General features: G+C 35.1%; 2 protein-coding genes across 15 annotated transcripts in view; one reads left to right on the top strand and one right to left on the bottom strand.

Moving 5' to 3' along the window:
- Window positions 1–15894, bottom strand: part of Lrrc28 (leucine rich repeat containing 28) — a 132106-nt gene extending 116212 nt beyond the window's left edge. For 5 of the 11 annotated variants that reach the window (XM_078051248.1, XM_078051246.1, XM_040274397.2 and 2 more), the window contains exons 1-2: window positions 15736–15894; window positions 11668–11895 (exon numbers count right to left, since the gene is read on the bottom strand). In XM_078051248.1, coding sequence (XP_077907374.1) covers window positions 11668–11835 — 168 coding nt within the window. In that variant the 5' untranslated portion in view covers window positions 11836–11895; window positions 15736–15894. Of the gene's footprint in view, window positions 1–11667; window positions 11896–15526; window positions 15708–15735 lie in introns of those variants that run through there. The other 6 variants (XM_078051249.1, XM_078051251.1, XM_078051250.1 and 3 more) reach the window with 4 other exon arrangements.
- Window positions 15895–17586: 1692 nt separating this feature from the next.
- Window positions 17587–19867, top strand: part of Ttc23 (tetratricopeptide repeat domain 23) — a 94170-nt gene continuing 91889 nt past the window's right edge. The window contains exon 1 of one of the 4 annotated variants that reach the window (XM_078051245.1): window positions 17587–17655. The gene's annotated coding sequence lies outside the window, so the exon portion shown is untranslated. Of the gene's footprint in view, window positions 18059–19867 lie in introns of all 4 variants that reach the window. The other 3 variants (XR_013439480.1, XM_013356296.4, XM_013356295.4) reach the window with 3 other exon arrangements.

Here is a 19867-nt window from a genome sequence, read left to right as displayed (position 1 = left end):
ATAAAATATATTGTGTCCACCTATAACTAAAAAATAAATGTTAAAGAAAACTATTTGAAAATTGTTTTTCTAAATTAAGCCAAAGATCCTTTTCATTAAATCCCACTAACATTATCACTTAATAAAACAGTTTGTCTTTATAAATAATGCAAAAGTAAACTTTAGCAAGCAGTTAAAATTTACCTCAAATTTTGAATCAATGCTTAACCATATACTTTCAAACTCCCCTTAACTGGGAATGCTTTTGAAATTTTGTATCTTGGAACAAATACTTGCTATACTATGCAAACAACAACATATTTCATGATGTTCTCAGGTAGGCACTGAGCACCACCTACTTCCTGTTCCTCTCTTTAGGAAACCTGGTAGGACTGTACTTCTCTCTTCAAATTGGTAACAGTTAAGTGACTTGCTTTGGTCAGTGAAATTAAGTTCAAGTGAAAGCTTTAAAGAGTTTGAGTGTAAAAGACCTTACCACTGTGATTTCAGATGGCAGAAGCTTTGCCAGGCTTCATCCCCACAGAAGGATACCATAAACCAGAGACAGCAGTGAAGCAGAGACAGCAAACTGAGACAGTATTGAAGTAAGCAAGAAATAATTGTGCTGTAATAAGCCACTAGGGCTCCAGGTTCAGCAAAACCTGCTCCATCCTACCTGTAACAGCACATTTCAAAGAAGTCACAAAATAAATGTAATTTGGTTCTTATAGCATTCAAAAAAAGTAGGATCAAGTAGAATGAATTTGACTGCCTAACTCACATATGCATATACAATAATTAACTCAAAATGGATTAAGAATCTAAATTTAAGAGCTAAAATCATAACTCATAGAATAAAACATAGGAATAAATTCATTTGACCTTGGATCTGGCAATGAATTCATAGATTACACCAAAACCATGAGCAACAATAGGAAAAACAGGTAAACTGGACTTCATAAAAAATTAAAAACTTTTATATGTTAAAGGACATTACAAGAAGTTAGAAAACAACCAATAGCAGGGCTGGCGGTAGAGCTTAGTAGTAAAGCACTTGTCTACCATGTGTGAGGCCATGGATTCAATACCCAGCACTGTTTAAAAAAAAAAAAAAAGAAAGAATGAATGAAAACCTATAGAATAGGAGAAAACATTTTAAAATCATATGTCTGGTAAGGTTTCAGCATCCAGAATACAAAATAAATTCTTATAACTCAATAACAAAACAAAACACAACTCAAAAGAAAAAAAATGGGCAAAGGAGGGCTGGGGTTGTGGCTCAGCGGAGCCCTCAGTTCAATCCTCAGCACCACATAAAAATAAATAAATAAATATATATATATATATATATATATTTTTTTTTTATATATTTTTTTTAATGGGAAAAGGATATAAACAGACATTTCTACAAAGAAAATATCACCTATAGCTTGGATCTTAAATGTTCCCCAAAGGTTCACAGGTTAATAGCTTGGTGCCACTGAAGGTGGTGGAAGGTTTAAGAGGTGGGGCCTAATGGGAGGTCTTAAGGGCTCTGAGGATACGAGCAGGGATTATGGAAACCTGGTCACCTCCTTGCTCTCTTTGGCTTTCTACTCATGAGGGGAATTTTGTTCTACCATGTACTCCCCACCACTGCTTTTGGTCCAAAAGGAATAGATCTGCTCAATCATGAATTTGAATCTTTAAAACAATGGGCAAAATAAACCTTTTCCCTGTGTAATTTGATTATCTCAGGTATTTGTTATAATGATGGAAAGCTGACAACACAACATACAAATGGCCAACAAGCATATAAAGTGACGCTTAGTATATATAAAGTAGGTACTGCTTTATACCTACTAAATTAGCTATAACAAAAAAATGGAAAATATCAAGTGTTGGCAAGGATGTAAAGAAATCAGAACCCTTATACATTGGTGATGGTAATGTAAAATGACTCAGCCATTATAGGAAATAGTTTTGCAGTTCCTCAAAAGGTTCAATGCATAATTATATGACTCCACAATTCTGCTCCTACATAAATATCTAAAAGAATTGAAAACAGGTCCTCAAACATGTATACTCATGTTCACAGTGGCACGATTTACAATAGCCAAAAGATGGAAACAATTTAAATGTCCACCAGTGAATGAATGGATAAACAAATGGTGGTATATCCACAAAATGGAATCTTACTGAACCATAAAAATGAATGAACTGTACTGACATATGGTATGACTTGGCTGAATCTGGAAAACATTTTCAGAGTGAAAGAAACCAGATACAAAGGGTCACATGTTATATGATCCCATGTAATATGAACTATCCAGAACAGGTCAATCCCTATCGAGATAGAACAAATTGGTGGTTATTAGGACTGAAGTGGGTGTTAGGGAAAGAAGGGGAAAGTAGATAAACTAATTAATGAGTAAATGTTTTATTTTGAAGTGATGGAAATGCTTGGAAATAGACAAAGGTGGTAGCACAACCTGTGAATGTACTAAATGCTACTGAATGGTTCACTTAAGATGATTAATTTTGTTATACCAATTTCACTTCAGTAAAATTATTTCTAATTAAAAGCAATGTAATGAAGTTTTGGTAAAGAAAAAAAAACACCTCATTCAAGATATTCTTAATGAGCTTTCTAGTTGGGTCAATAGTTGGATGTCATTGCTTCTGAGCCAGTACACCACACAAGTTAAACACCCTGTATCTACATAAAAACAACTGTGGTAGGCTTCTTTTCCTGCCAGCAACATTTGCCCATTCCTCCTCCAGTAATTCTCTTTATTTCTATGTATGTACAGAGCAGTCTATCAACAAAAGAGCCAGAAACCCTAGCAGGCTAATGCAAGCAGAGAGAATTGGCACAACCTTTCTTCTGCAGTAGCATAAAAGCCCTCCAGTGTCCTAGCTACCATTTGCTCCCCAAAGTCCTTTGCCATTTATGCCTTTATCTCTTGGCTCATTCCCCATTAATTACTCATTTTCCCTTCCTTTATTTCTCCATCATGATAGAAATATTCTCTATCTATGCTTTCCAAAAATGGTAGCTACTAGCCCCAAGTGGCTATCAAGCACTTATAATGTAGTGACGTGACTGAGAAACTGAATTTTTATTATTACTTCCCACTAACTTAATAGTTACTCAAGTCTGGTCAGTAACATATTAAAGAGTACAGATTTTTACCTTTATACTCATTACCAATTTTTCACTTAAACTCAATTTTTAAAATGCAAAATTAAAAAAGGATAACTATTAAATTGTATGAATAATAAATTTTTATATCATGTTCTTAGAAATAAATGAAGACTTTGAGACATTGTTTAACATTTATACAGACTTAAACTGGTATCCTGAGAAATGTAAATTAACCTAGCAATGGAGCTCAATGGTACAGCACTTGCTTAGCATTTTGTGTGTGTGTGTGTGTGTGTGTGTGTGTGTGTGTGTGTGTGTGTGTGTGTTGCTATAGGGGCTTGAACCTGGGGGCATTCTGTCAGTGAGCTACATTTTGAGAAAGGGTCTTACTAGGTTGCTGAGGCTGGCCTTAAATTTGCAATCCTCCTGCCTCAGCTTTCTGAGTTGTTGAGATTATGGGCATGGACTACTGTACTTGGTCACACTTGCCTAGCACATGATAGGCCCCGGGTTTACTCTCTATACCTGAAATGAAAAGCAAAGAGGATGAACAAATAAATGTAATTAAAAACTTTAAAAAAGAAAACAAAAACTTTTAAATATCTTTAAATCTGCAAATATTTTAATGCCAAAAATGGAAAACAAAATTCAAGTCTAATAATTTTTAACTTTGCAAAAATTTACAAAATCTGTGCTCAAATTAAAAAAAATTTTAGTAGTAGATGAACATAACTTTATTTATTTATTTTTATGTGGTGCTTAGGATCGAATCCAGTGCCTCACATGTTCTAGGCAAGTGTCCTTCCACTGAGTGGCAACCCCCATACTCTATGCTCAATTTGTAAAGCATTACATATACAGTACATTTACAAAAATGAAGGTGTATTAATTTGATAAAAATTTAGTTGCCACAAAAATTTCTCAAAAGAAAAAAAACAAGTATTAAAAATTGCTAATATTAACCTTTGAATCTCTGCTTAAAAGTAAAAGTCAAATACACAAATACATCATAAACAAAAGTTGAAGGTTAGAGAATCACTTGCCCTTATCTAGCTATTTTTAATTTTTTTAAAAAAAATAGTTAACATACATGATTTTATAACTGGAACTTTCAAAACAGAAAAATACACAAAAAGCTGGGCACAATGGCACACACCATAATCCCAGTGGCTCAGGAGGCTGAGACAAGAGGATCCTGAGTTCAAAGGCAGCTCCGGCAACAGTGAGGCATTAGCAACTGAGTGAGACCCAACTTCTAAATAAAATACAAAACAGGGCTGGGATGTGGCTCAGTGGTCAATCCTGAGTTCAATTCCCAGTACCAAAAAAAAAAAAAAAAAAAAACCCACAAAAAGAATAGTAAACACTTATTTGCATAAAGTGAGATCAACTACCTTAAATTACATTTAGCCTGAATAATTTTATAAGCTTATGACAATTGTTTGTTTTTTGGGGAAGGGGGATGTGTCTAAGCTCAACATCTGATATTTTGAGCTCCTTACTTATATATAAATAGTATTTGTTGCTGATTTAATAGGCCTAATATTTAGAAACTGGGTTTCACTTTTAGTGTATAGGTAACATGTTACAGTATAGTGAATACTTAAAAATGAATTTAAGGGGCTGGGGATGTGGCTCAAGCGGTAGCGTGCTCGCCTGGCATGTGCGGGACGCTGGGTTCGATCTTTGACACACAATAAAAATAAAAATAAAGATGTTGTGTCCACCGAAAACTAAGAAATAAATATTAAAAATTCTCTCTCTCTAAAAACAATAAAAATAAATGAATGTAAAGTTGTGGGCATACACACAGAGTCATGAATTTTGAGTTTTGCATGCAATTAGCACATTTCAGGTGCATAAACAAATGGTCTAGTGGCATAAGGGACTACCTTGCCACCTCCTTATAAGTCCTCCCTCCTAACTCCAGATAAGAAACTACAAATCACAGAGTAGGTTAAGCCAGTTTCCCTATATTTTACCTAAGAAAGCATAGAATGATACAAGATATAAAATATTTCCATTAACTTAGACTTTTATTTCAAATTCTAGAGGTAAACGTCACAGAGGAAATTTCCCTTACCATTTAATATCTCATTGCTGCACAGGGAAGAAACATGGTTAAATTATAGCTGCATAGTGCTGGACTAGGAATAGATCAACAACAATTACCTACAGAATTAAAATAAAAACCAGACTCATGGGATCACAAATGAAGATAAATTACTTTTGTTCTAAATAGATGACCCATCTATTAATCTCTTCTAAGTTTAGTTTCCTCAAAATATTCAAATATTGATAAAGCTCCTTCTAGCTTTAAAATTTATGAATCAAAAATAGAATTGTTATAGGTCAGATGTGCATTTTCCAGAAAAAAAAAGTGTTTTTCAATCATGAAATGTAAGAGGTTTAGCTACAACTTTTTAACTATTCACAAGAAACCACTGTCAAACAATTAGTGATGAATAAAAACTTATAAATCTGAAAATTCAAAGGGAAAAGAAGATTTGGTAACAAAACTTCATTTTCAGGCACATGTGTATTATCAAGACAGAACACTTTTGTAATGACTGCTTCCCAGAACTATACCACATGTTACACAAACACTGAAACAAAGAAACCACGAAAATTCACTATTTGACATACTTACCTATTTCCACATATTTAATGTAAAAAAAAAAATACTTTTATACACAGCTAGCTCAAGAACAGAGTAATCGTGGTGCCCTAGCAAAACTGTTTTCTCCTCAAGCTAAGCTGTTTCAATGCTTATTTAATCCAGACTCCTAATTTGAATATCCAAAATCCTAAACACTTCAAAACCCAAAATGCTTGGAGCACAGACATGACATCACAGATGTGAAATTCCATACCTGAATTCATGTGACAGGTTGCGGTCAACATGCAGGCACACTAAAAATATTGCATAAAATTACCATTGAGCTACATGTATAAGATGTATATGAAACATAAATAAATGTTTTTTGTCTACCCTTGGGTGCCATCCCCCAAAAAACATCTCAATATATGAAAATATAAATGAAAATATTCCAAAATCCAAAAATTAAAAATCTGAAAATTCTTCCAATTCCAAGCATTTTGGATAAGAGACAGTGAACTTGTATTACTAAATTTAACAGAGAAAGAGAATGTAAGTTATGTGACTTCCCTAACCATTCTCACCCTCAACATAGCCACCAGCCTCAAAGACATCATTTATGTCAAAGTAGCATAAATGTAAGCCATCACCATTAGATCACTTAGACCCTTTGATTAATAAAATATGACAGCTGCATAAAATTTTTGTGGTACTATATTCCTAACATCTTACTTTAATTACTAATTATAAAAACAAGTATTTCTAGAAAAGACTATAAATCAAACATTATAATAGGGCCTTTCCCTTTAACTATAAAATATAAATAAGGCCCTGCTTCTTTCAACCTTTACTCCTACCTTCACACCCTTCACTTGTTTAGAGCTATAATCACTACTCAGTTTAATGCTACCCTTTTTTGATGCCTTATATATATTCGTAAGATAGGGATTAAATAATACTTGCTTAAAACAGGATCTGGCATTCAAGTGATGGCACTCAAGACTCAAGCGATGTTAGCTGCTACCATATTTCAAACAATCCAATTTTGATGAACATTTAGGTTAAAACAATTCTTCATATACAGTGCTGTGATGAACATCCTTGTTCACAGATGGGGTTTGGTTTTTTTGGGGGGCAGGATGAGTAAATTCTTGGAAGTGAAAATGCTGATTCAAACACATACTCATATAATATTTTACTAACAAGGTTCCACCAATCAACACAAATATCAAGTCAATTTTCACTCCAACAGTGTTTGACTATCATTGGTCTCCAAGATTGGGTATTAATATAATCTTTAACACTAGGTATTAATGTTTTTACTTTTTGGCAATCCAATGGCTAAAAATGATCACTGATTTATCAGTTTTCTAATAGAAGTTGAATGTCTATTTATTTTAACCTTTATTTATTTATTTTTATGTGGTGCTGAGGATCAAACCAAGTGCACCCCACATGCTAGACAAGTACTCTACCACTGTGCTACAACCCCAGGCCCCTTTCACGTGTTTTTTGTTTGTTTGTTTGTTTGTTTTGTTTTGTTTTTTACTGCCTATATTCTTTTATCATATGCCTGTCCCTAATTAGATGTGGAGAATAAAGAAACATTTTCTCTTGGGTCAACAAGAAAGAAAAAACATCTATGCCTCAACCCCCAGCCCAATTCAGGAAAATGATTGACAGACCTCCTCCTCCCTTCAATCTCACTAGAATATAACTTTTAAGTTAAATTCTCTTGTTGCATAGAATAATTGCTTAATTAGAGAATCCAGCTGCTCTTGTTATTTAGCCCTAAGTCTGAACTTCCCTCTTTCATTAAAACTAAGATAACTTTTTGGTCCATTCATATGTACAAATGAAACTAGAAACTATATTCCAAATATTGTCCTCCCTCTTAAAAAGACCCTAGCTACTGCTCTTGGCTCTATCTTGGCCCCCTCCACCTTGTATACCAGACCTGGTCACCATCAACAGATCATCATCACTCTCCATGATTAAAGTGCTCATAAGCAACCACAATATTCCAATCCTCAGCTGGCTCACAATATTCCAATCCTCAATCATGCAGAACATCTTTAACATCAATGGTTCCTTTGGCTTCTCTCCTCACCACTCCTTCCTTACTTTGCCTCCCAAACAGTTCAGATTTCACCTCCTATCATTTAAATACTCTCTTGCCAATATCCTAAACCTCTTAGTTTCTCTGTACTTGTATTACATCCACCCAGCAAAAATCTAAACCTGTATGAAATGTAGAAATCCCCTTACTCACACCTTAAACAGCTGACTAAAGCAAGAGAACACCCCCTATACAAGCAGATGGTTTGGTTCTACCATCAGCATTTCACCAAATGCTTGCTAAACAAAGTGCAACAAGTCTATTACTTTTCTCTAGCTAAATGCCATGTAGACTTCAAAACAATAATTTAAAATTTCACTCTCCACAAATCATGATCTTGAAAATTCCATGAGTAGGAATTTGTTCCATAATTTATCTATTGTCAGTGTCTTAAAAAGTGCTGGGTATACAAGAAGTACTGAATAAGTCTATGTTAAATGAATGAATAATGCTCTACCTCTTAAGCTCCTGTTAAAGTCACTTTTTAGTATCATGCAAATGAAATATGTTTAAAATCTTCTAACAATCCTGCTACAAAGAACTAAATTATGGGTCCTACAAATGTTAGGCAGTAGGCCAGACACTGGGGATGCAGAACTCAAGACATTGTTCCTGCCCTTGAAGGTTCTCAGTCTAGAATTCTTGTAGAGTTTATGTAATTCTACTTTATATTCAGTTATTCATTCCATAAATGTATGAATACTTGTATGACAAACATAAATCCTATGTTACTCTTACTTATAACTATCTCAAATATGAGAGACTTAATAATTCTCAAACTGCATTTAAAATAAGGCAAATATTAGAAATTAAAATTATGTTTCCTATACTACCTCTTATTTACCTATTACATAACTGATTTCCTATATAAACCAACTCATATTGTGTTTAAAATAAAGTCTGAAGATTTCTTAACCATACAAATAAGTGATAATATTAATTGCTTTAAAATATTATTAAATGTGAAATGTGTCTCTTTTGACCCAACAATCCTTCAAGACTATCCTAAATTTAGGTATGCACATATGTACAAGGGTAAATGTATCTCTACTAGTCTAGAGGTTAGTGGAATAATGAAGTGAAAATAGAAATTTGCAGAGAAATACATGTAGTAATATTCTATTTTTATTAATAAAGGGAAAAATATACATAAATACAGAATATATAGTTAAATAAACACAAGTGAGTAGGGTGGAAGATGCCATGGCCTGAATGTCTATGCCTAGTCCAAAGTTGTTGCTGAAATCCTTTTCCCCAAGGTGTTGATGTTATAAGGGGCCTTTGGGAGATGATTAGGTCATGAGAGCAGAGCCCTCAATAATGAGCTCAGTGCTCTTACAAAAGAGGCCCAAGAGAGACCTTCTTGCTCCTCCCACCAGGCGAGGACTCAGCAAGAAGGCACCATCTATGGAGTCTTATTCCTGGACTTTCAGCCTCCAGATCTTTGAATAATAATTTTTTTCTTATTTATAAGACACACTGTATATTCCTCTATGTGGTTTGACATAAGGGAAGGTATCACTTCTGTGATTAAAAAATGAAAAAGTTCATTATTTTAAGTGTACAAAAAGGCTTTTTCCTGTATTTCAGTTCTAAATATGGGCACTTGCCAAGTTCTGAACATCTGACATATATGGTCATCCTACAAATATGAGCCACTGTGCTAGATCAAGCGCCTTGAAGGGCAGAGGAAGAAGGACAGCAGTTGTATAATGTTGCCTACTTCTCTTCCCAACAAGTGGCTTCACTTGAGAAGCGGAGAACAGAACAGAAGGAGAATGTTGAGGAAGAGCTATTTAACACAATGAGACAACTTTAACATGAAACAATAAAACAACATGAAAATGGAAATGAATGACAGGTTCCTAGGCCTGTTAAAAATAAATAATAAAAGACCAATTAAGCCAAAATGTGTTTGAGATACTATATATGTTCAATTATGCCCTCTCCTTTTGGACATGGTACAATTGTAAGTCAAATTCCACAAAGTCTCCCATAGGACCTGTTTTCTCTTAAGACCAACAAACAGCCTAAAAACCCTGATTCACTAGGTTTGAGCACTCTGGGTCAAGTATTATTTCATTTGTTCTCAAAGACTGCACAGTAAACTGTATTAAATATAGGGAATGGGATGGTTTGGGATCACTGCTATGATTCCCACCCTCCCCTGATATCTGTATAGCACTTTATACTTTAAAAAGGTCTTTGATACACATGAATCACATGTTTAAATTACTAAGAGGAAGTAATTAAAGTATATCACCTTGCATTATAAGCATGCAACAATTTAACCTTTGATGATTAAAAAGGTAGCAGAACATTAATTTGAAAATGTATGCTATGAGGCATTATGCAGATATACTTGAACTGTACTGTAGATACTTGATATTTTCCAAATAGGAAATTTCAGATGAGAAACTATCACAAGACCAAAAGTTTACTTTAAATTTTATAAGCAAAGGTTAATTTATTTGAAGAAAGTCTACTCCATTGGACTATAACCGACAGGGAAGACGTAATCCACTCATGAACTATTTTTTTGTACATAAGTAACAAACATGGGAAAATCTGGGCTATCATCCTTGAAAAAATATTTTTTACACTAGTTCTTCCTCAAAGGGCTAAAAACTTCTAGGTAAATATGGCTTCATATTATGCAATGATGATTTTGCAAAAATGATTCATGTAACTGTATATAGACTTTCCAAGTTTAAACACTGAAACATCTAATTTTAAAAATCTAACGAGGCATTCAACATATGTACCAATATGTGCCAAACGCTAAAAATAAAATATAATATCCATTTACTTCCAGGTACAAAGATAAACTTTATAGTGCTCTCTACCTACTATAGGTATTTTGCACAGATTAAATGAAATTTTTCTAGGAACACATGCCATTTATGTGAAAGCAATACCAAGTATTTTTTAGATATTTACAAAAGCCCATTATGTAGAAAGGAATTTTTAAAGGGTCAATTCATGAAAGAAACAATAATATGTCATAAATCATCTAAAATGAGTAAAAATGAGAATTCAAATAAAAAACTCAAGTTAGGGTAAGTAAGTAAAGACTCTAGTTGATAGCCAGAAAAGTACATATAAAGTAAATTCATTTAAAATGGAGATCAAATTTATAATGCAATGGAAATAAAAGCCTGATTAGGACATTGTTTTGAAATTTTTTAAAATAGTTTCTTGTATGAAATAGAATTTATAACAAAATTATATTCTTATTATTAGAACATAAAGTGTGAATCAAATGTTGCTTATGTGGCAAAATTTTTTCCAACAAATTATATGATAATCCAATTCAAAATCATTTTGATTTTCATATGGCCATTATAAAGGAGGGTTTTTTGGGTTTTGTTTTTAACACTTGAAGCTTCATTAATCTTTCTAAATGTTTCACTTAATGTTTTCATCTTCAAATCATTCCCTTCTTAATGCCTATAACTCAATTATCCTCTTTGGTCTTTCTCTTGTTTCCTTTTTAAATTGTCTGCTATGCACTCAATATCTAAAACTCATAGGAAACTGAACATACAAAGAAAACAAAAGTCAAGATAGATGCACATGCTAACTGAAGTGAGGTTTTGGAGTGGGCACTAACTTTCAAAACGGTATTTTAGTGAATATTTTGCTTTCCTACACAATTCCTCCTGCAACCTCACAATTGCAGTGACTTGGATAATAATTTCACAGCTAACGATAACCCCTCATTTGTGTATTACCTGCAAGAGGGGATATTCATCCTGATCTGAATATCTTAGGATATACAAAATATGTCCCTGTCAGGGCCACATTTGTAAATGATATTTTTAATGCAATATAATACTATACCAAGGTGGTAAGGGAGTTCCTTTTCATATAGAGTCTCTCCAAGTACTGCAGTCCTTCATCTTTCAGTAACTCCAATGGAAAATGGTGCAGATTCCTATAATTTAAGAACAAATTCTTGTGCTTTTCAAGCCTTGCCACAGTGATCGTCTTACAAAGTTCGGATGCCATGATTGATCATATCCCATCAGGCACAATGCAGCACTACATGTTGTCAAAATTGGTCAATTTCTATAAAGAGAACAAAAAGGTTTAATCATTATAAGACTCTTACTAAGACTGGAGGTATAAACTGTGGTACAGTGCTTGCCTAGTATGTGTGCGAGGACCTGAGTTCCATGCCCAGCATCATCAACAAAAAAGATGTTTTTATAAGCATCACCATATAAACCTGTTCACTTACAAAGCTACATGTGTACACACATTAACAAGATGAATTATACATTCTATCCTATATTTTCTTATGTAACAACTGAAATTTAGGAGATTAAAATGAAAAATAATAAAATATTCTGATTAAACAACACTATTTATCAGAAATGGTCCTAATGAAAAAAAACATTTTTTGGATTTGCGGTAGGAATATTTGTCTAAGAGAACATAGATCAGTTTAACCTCATATTCATCTTGAACTATCTCATTTTGAATTTATTTTAAGATATGTCAAAATATTAGCACATATGTTAATAGATCATTAACCATTGTTTTCTTTACTTCCAGTATCTGAATGTTTTCCTGTATCCTAACTTTCCTTTCTTTTATCTCTTTATTCTGGTTTTGTTTTGGATTGTGTTTGTTTTTGCTTTGCAGATTATCTGAAGTAGCAAAAAAACACGTTCAGGGTCACAAAGTTTTATTAATTTTATTTATTTATTGTTTGAAGTCCAGCCTCAAGCATGTTAGGCAAGCGTTATATCATTAAGCAACACCTCCAGTGCCAGTGCCCAGTTTGATTACTTTACATCTTTTCAATGAAAGAAGAAACACTGCAAAAGGACACAGTAGCACTGTATTATTCTATTATAATCTTTTTTGGGCCTCAGTTGACTAATATATTAATGTGTTGCTTTAAAGGCTCCAGGACAAATTAAATTAAATTAAATTTTCTTCTGGTTACAAAATTGACAAGGACAGGAAGAAAAGTAACATTTGACATCATATCCAATGGCTGAAACAAACTTTACCATCACTGAATACAAGATGAAACAAATTGAGGGCTTCCTGAATTTGTCCAAGGGAACAGTTTACAAGAGATGAAGATCAGGTTCAGTGAATTTCAAAACTTGGGCTCTTTACACTGATTCATAAGGTTCCTCAAGATACAAAAGAAATGCTTAAACATTTCCTTTGTATCTTATATAAAGAAGCTGAGTTTTGTTCAAAGATTCTACTCTGTTTTTCTGGCACCTTTCCCAAACTACCTACTAGAAAACAAACTTAAAACCACCTTTCACTTTTCACCAGGAATTAATGCCAAAGCTTTCAATAAGCAGAGTTTTGCAAGTTTCATATTATTTTCTATCATTCCCAAAATTTAATTCCCAGCTAACAGGACAACCCTTGCCAGAGCAAAGAATATGAAATTCTCAATAACATTCCCAATGCAATATAATAATCCAATATTTCCCCATATTTGTTCCACCTACTCACTTACCTACTTTATGAGATATTTTGTGATTTTGTGCAAGACCCTCAATCTTAAGATATCTTAATTCTCTATAAAGCTAGGGGAACTAGATAACAATATCAAAGACTGTGGAAAATGAAACTTTCTAGGTAATTATTCCCTGAAGTAAACTGAAAACATTTAAGATATCTCACAAGCATCACAACTTAATATAGTCACAGAGAGTTTCAGATTTTTTTTTATTGTTGGTCGTTCAAAACATTACATCTTTCTTGATATATCATATTTCACGGTTTGATTCAAAAGGGTTATGAACTCCCATTTTTACCCCGTATACAGATTGCTGAATCACATCAGTTACATCAATTACATTTCCATTGATTTACATATTGCCATTCTAGAGAGTTTTAGATTTTCACCACCAGTCTGAACCTCCCAAGTCTTTTCCCTCTTAGTAAATGGGGAGAAAGCATAATCCTATCCATGCAGCAGCCCATTCCAGAAAGCTGGCATTATAAATGAGTCCGTCCTCCTATTCCCCCACATCTCTGCACTATCATAAGGCTGATGGTTTCCATTTCTAAAATATATTTCAAATCCATCTACATCTCTCCATCTGCCAGAATCATAGACATTGTCATATCCTCATTGAGTCAACTCTTATTACTGGTCTGAGTCCACTTCAATCATTTCCAACACATTAATCATAGTAGTGAGACTTTGAAGATGCAAACCCAACTGCTTCTCATTCTCTCTCAAGCACACATCTTACTAAATAAACCCTTCAGAAGTTTCTTACTTAGAAAATCACCCTCTTACCAGGTCTTCAGGGCTTTTTGCCATTGGACCCAACACACTTCTCTAGCCTCATTTGTGGCAATCTCCCTGGCTTCCCAAATTCCTGGAACTACAAAATTCCTTTGAGTTCTTGTTGTTCTGCTATCCTCTAAGTCTGGAAAGCACTTCCCCATCAACCTCCAAGTTTCAACATAAAAACCAATTCCCTATTTCAAGTTAAAGTATTCCCCTGGTATTCGTTTCAAGCAACCCAGCTGTTTTTCTTCATTGGATTCTGTGCAATTTGTAATCTATATATTTACTGGTGCACCTGTTTACTCTTAATCTACCAAGAGCCTGTAAAACGCAGAAGGCAGAGATTTTGCTGCTTCTTCATGCCTGCACAACTAGCACAGTATCTAAAAGCAAGCCTTCAAACAGTTATTGAGTGGATGAAATTAGAATATTTGGAATAATACTGGAAGGCTGATTTCTCATCTACCCATCTCAAAACCATTTATAGTTTGTATAAACTTGCTGCATGCCATAAGGATCTCTAATCCTCACAACCATGCATTGCAACATTGCTTAGCCCATTTTCTAGATAAGAACAGAGTTTCTCAGAAAGTAACCTGCCAGAATTTCAAAGCAGGTGGCCTAACTGCAAACTGCAAAGTCTGTGCAGCATCATACAAGGCATCCTTTCATGCACTTCAGTGTAACTAGTGCTTCTTCTATCATTTATGTGGTAAGCAAAACTTATATAAATGAAGTATTTGCTTCATAAAGCAAAATACATCCACGCTCACTGATAGAAAATTCAATAAGAGAATTAACCAGATGGTTTTCCTTCTGAATGCTCTGGCTGTAATTGGTTACCTCAAAACCATCATTACATCCTGAGAAAATGCATTTTATTTTGCATCGAAGATAGACTGGCAGATAGTCTATACAAATGCAATCTGAAAGCTGTCAACAGTGCTCATGGTTTTCCAATATGCATTCATTGGCAACAGAGCCTATAACAGCATAATTTTCTTTCTATTTTACTACACTATCTCTTGCCTATAGTTAAAGCAAATGGTGTATTTAGCATTAACTATATACAGCTGCACCTCCACCTGAGTTTTGACAGATGAGCACCAATCTTATTATTAAAAAAACAAACAAAAAACCCTCCCATTTTAAGAGAATCCCACACATTTTAAGCAGGAAAGGAGTCCCTTAGGCTGACTTCGCCATACCTATTCTACACGGTAGAATACCCATTCCGATATCCTAGCACTGGAGATTAGGGAATTATAAACTGTGTATCAAGCATTTATAGAAGATTATTTTCTTAGTACTAAGAAATGCTAACATTAGTCTCATGCAAAACACATGCTGTTTTGCCCCAATTAAGCACTAAGATAGTTACAGTTAGGCAGCAGCTAGCATAGTGGCAGGGGTTTCACAGACCAGTGTTAGGCGGACTGTCCGATCCCCTGGCCACGGAGTGCGAGAAGGACCCGCAGCCTCGGTGACCCAAGGCCCGGGGCAGTCCACAGTCCCACTCGCTGCAGCCAGGCGTTTTTGCCGGGTCAGGTATGGAGCGTCCCGACCACCGGGGACTCGGCCAAGGGACCTTGACACTTGAACCTCCGGACAGGGTGGACAGCTGCACTCACCTCGGCGCCGGCACAGCCAGCGCTCCCGAGCGCGGGCGGAGCTGGACAGCAAGCCTAGGGACGGCGGATGGGGCGGGGCGGGGAGGGGCTGGGCGGGATGGCCAGCGCCGGCGGGCCCCGGGGGCGGGGCGGAACCCGCACTACTGGGAGTTGGGGAAGAGGGAGCCGAGGAAAGGAGAACAGGACCTCGCGATAATTCGTCTCAGTTCTCGCGTTTTCACGATAAGTGAGACGATAGGCTCGTTTTCCCAGCGATGTTCCTATTGGCGGAGAGCACTGCTTCCTTCCCCTTGGTCCCGCCAGGGGCTCTGCTTTTGCTTCCGGCTCCCGCGTGGGGATGGGAGAGAGCGACTCTTTGTTTAGTTATCTTGAAAGAGTAATTTAGCCAACGCCAACGTCAGGAACCGCTGGTCGTTGACCTGTTCTTTTGTTTGTACATTCATTCAGGCGCTCGGACTGGTTATTCAATCCATAGGTTGAGGGATGACAAAACCCGCGACGTGGAGCGCTTGTTGTGTACCTTGGGGCATTCTAAGAGCCGTGCACAGATTATCTCATTTAAGTCTAAACAGCAATCCCATGACACAGGTACTGTTATTATACCAGTCTAATGGGTTTAAAACTGAGACTGATAGATTCATGTCATGCAGGGTTCGTCAGTGAACAGTGAGCCCAAGCCCTGGGTTAAAGAGCTCGCTGATAGGTTCCGAAGATGAGGAAGTAGTCTGCACTTAAACACTCAAGGTCTATTTTGAGAAACAGTTGCCAAAAAGCACAATAATAATTTAGGCATTATGACAGTTACTAGCATGGCTAAGTAGGATGTCAAAAAATATTTCTTAAAGAGAAAAATTCCTGTCAACGAAGACATCAAAAGAAGAGGGCTTTGGGGTTTTTTGTTGTTTGTCTTTCAATACGTGCATTGTTCGGGAACATTAAAAACTTTTAAAAATATTGTGTTCATAACTATAGCACCTTTCCTTCTTTAAAAAAAAAATCTTCTAGAACTTATTATTTGTCCTTTGAAAAGCTTGGTCTGATAACCTGCTAAAGGCTTATTGTCAACGTTAAATTTTATAGTGAACTAGTTTTATGTTGGCTAATTACTTTTAGAGATGAATTATCTAGAAAGGAGAGTTATACTAAATAACACTGGTTCCAAAATAAGGTATGAATTACAATCAGATGGTTATCAATTATTTATTAAATCTGGTCTTCCGGAGTTACTGATGTGACATGTACATACATAACCTGTATTCCTAAAACCTTTTATGGAGTTTCATAATACCTCAGAAACTTTTTGCTGGACTTAAAATGAGGAAGCCTAGAGTGTATAAAAGCAAACATCTATCGGTTATTAAGAATCAACCCAAATAATGACACTTGTTGCTAATACTGGAATAATCACACATGCAAAATAGAGGAATAATAGAAAAACAATTTTTTTAAAAAATCAGTGTTAGTTTCTTAGTTTTCTTTTTTTAAAAAAGAAATACTGTGTTTTGGGGTACATTAATCGAACATCTTATATTTGATCATGAAAAATGAATCATGTTAAAATAACATTTACCCCCTTCCCAAACTGACACAAAAGTGACCAGGTCAGTATGTGATATTAGTGTATCTTATGACCATTCTTTAGATCTCTCAATTTGTAGAGGGTCAATTTACATATTTTTTTACTTACTTAAAGGGGGAGAACCCTTTAATTTAAACTAGTGATTCTACAGTCTTCAACAAAATTTAACATCAACAGGCAGCAATACCACTTTAAGAAAATTCCAAGGAAAAGACAAACCCATTTTAAAATTCCCACCTCTGGCTTCCAAGGATTGGGTTACAAACTTCGACAAAATGCTCCTCTCCACTCCCTATTGGTGAAAGCTCTATCATTCATTCTTCTGCCTGAAGTTTTGTGAGGTACTGGGTTGCTTTACGGGGCGAAAGCCTGTTCCAATTTTGTCTAGAATTGCCCTACTTTAGACTTTTTGTGGTAATCTCTACAAAGAATCCCAAACGGAGACAGCGTAACCAAACTGGCAAATCAGGCTATCAAGACAACTGTGATTTGCTTGAAAAAGAAACGGAGATTCTGTTCATCTGACTGGGTAAACTGACAAAGGGTTTTACGACATGTAACTGGAGATTTGAGAGTTGAAGAGAATTTTCTGGTTTTTCAATGTTTTAAAGAAGTATTAAAGGAAAAACAGAGAAAATACAGGCAGCACGTAAGGGAGGCAGGATGAAGAGTCTGCAGAGGGTGTTTGTCTTTAGGAAGAAGTTGGAAAGTATTTTCCCCAGATTATCAGTGGGGGTTTGAAAGGTAAAGCAACCAAGATAAAATTAATTATAGATTATTTTCTACTTTAAGAAACTGTGCTCTGTTGTTATTTTAGCTTAAATATGGGTTGACAATAATATTGTAATTTTCAAGTGAAATAGCTATTTGTGTTTGTATAGCTGGTGTAATAGACAAATCCATCTATTAAAAGTTTTAATAGAAAATTACAGTTGGCTTTGGACCCAAATTTTGCATATATTTATAAACTGTGAAATCCAGGCACATCTGCCTATGGTCAAGGTAGTTCATGCAGGACAAATTTCCAAAACAGAAATCTGGCATTCATATTTTCAGAAATGATATTTTTTATTAAAACCAAAATATAAAAGTTCAAGAAGATATTGATAAACAAAAAATATTAATTGACCACTATTTGTCCATATTAGCGAATATAAAATAATAAAACACAAGATGAACGAGATGTTAAATTAATGTACTTGAAACCACAATATTTCTGTTTATTAAAAAAAGAAAACTAAGAAACAAACATTGATATTTTTAAAAAATTGTTTTTTCTATTGTTAATCTATTTTGTATGTCTGTGATTATTCCAATATTATCAATGTCTCATTATTTGGGTTGATTCATGATAACTGATGGATTTTTGCTTTTACACAAAAATCCTCCAGAAGCTCATACCAAAACTGTAGAAAAAATGAGCCTCAGAACATTTAATAATGTTCTGGACCGTTCTCAATGCCCAAATGACTGTTGTAAATCACAGGTGCTTCAGGATCTTAGATCAACATGAGCAGAATTATTTAGGGAGAGCTTCACAATATGGTACCAATTCAAGTAACTGGCAAATTTTCAGAAGATTAAAAAAAAAAAAGTGGCATTTCATGTAATAGGTGATAAGTCAGCAAATACACATAGCTTAAGAAAGAGTAGGTTGACTGGAGAATAAGTGTGATTTGGAAAGCTTGATTAAAATAATGATTTTTTGAAAAGCACAAGAAGTTACACAAAGAGCGAGAATTGCCAGGATTAAGGAGTTTGGTCTTGGATTTTTTAATGGGAGGGATACCTTATGAAAAGAATATTGGAACATGATAAAACTGTCAGTGCAATTTAAGGTGGTTTAGGGGCAGATACCAAAGGCCAGAGGGCTCAGTGATACAAGTATCGATATACAAAATGGTTACTAAACTTCTTAAGGCATTTTATTCAATTATCTTCCCTGTGTTATTACATTTCTTTGTAATCCTGAAAAGCATTGAGTCTTTTTCTAGTTTAGCACTACAAGAAACTTATCATGTGTATGGTGGTTGTGGTCTAATTAGGACAGTAAAGGTGATCTTTGTTCACATGGAATATAAACACACATTTGTTAACATGGAATGTATTCTTTCTTCTTACCTCACAGAATTTACTTGTGGTTTGTTCAGTTTTGCAGTACTGAGAATCAAACCAAGGGCGTTTTGCATGTTAGGCAAGTACTCTACTGCTACATCCCCAGTACTTTTTATTTTGAAACATGTCTTGCTAAATTGTCCAGGCTGGTCTCAGACTTGAAATCCTCCTGCCTAAACCTCCTGAGTAGTCAGGATATACCAGCATATCTGTCTTTTAATTGTGTTTCCTTGATTCTGCTTAAGAAGGAACTTGTACCAGCAAAACCTTATGACTTGAAGATCACCATAGGAGGCATTGTGATTCAGACAAAGCACCCACTCAGTTGGCTGGGGTTGTGGCTCAGCAGTAGAGTGCTCCCCTAGCACTTTCGAGGCCCTGGGTTCAATCCGCAGCACCACAGAAAAATAAATAAATAAAGGTATTGTATCTAACTAC

This window comes from Ictidomys tridecemlineatus, chromosome 5 (genome assembly GCF_052094955.1).
Source record: "Ictidomys tridecemlineatus isolate mIctTri1 chromosome 5, mIctTri1.hap1, whole genome shotgun sequence".
Classification (NCBI taxonomy): Eukaryota; Metazoa; Chordata; class Mammalia; order Rodentia; family Sciuridae; genus Ictidomys; species Ictidomys tridecemlineatus.
The sequence above is the reverse complement of the archived record's forward strand: the minus strand, read 5'-3'. Positions and strand labels throughout refer to the sequence as shown.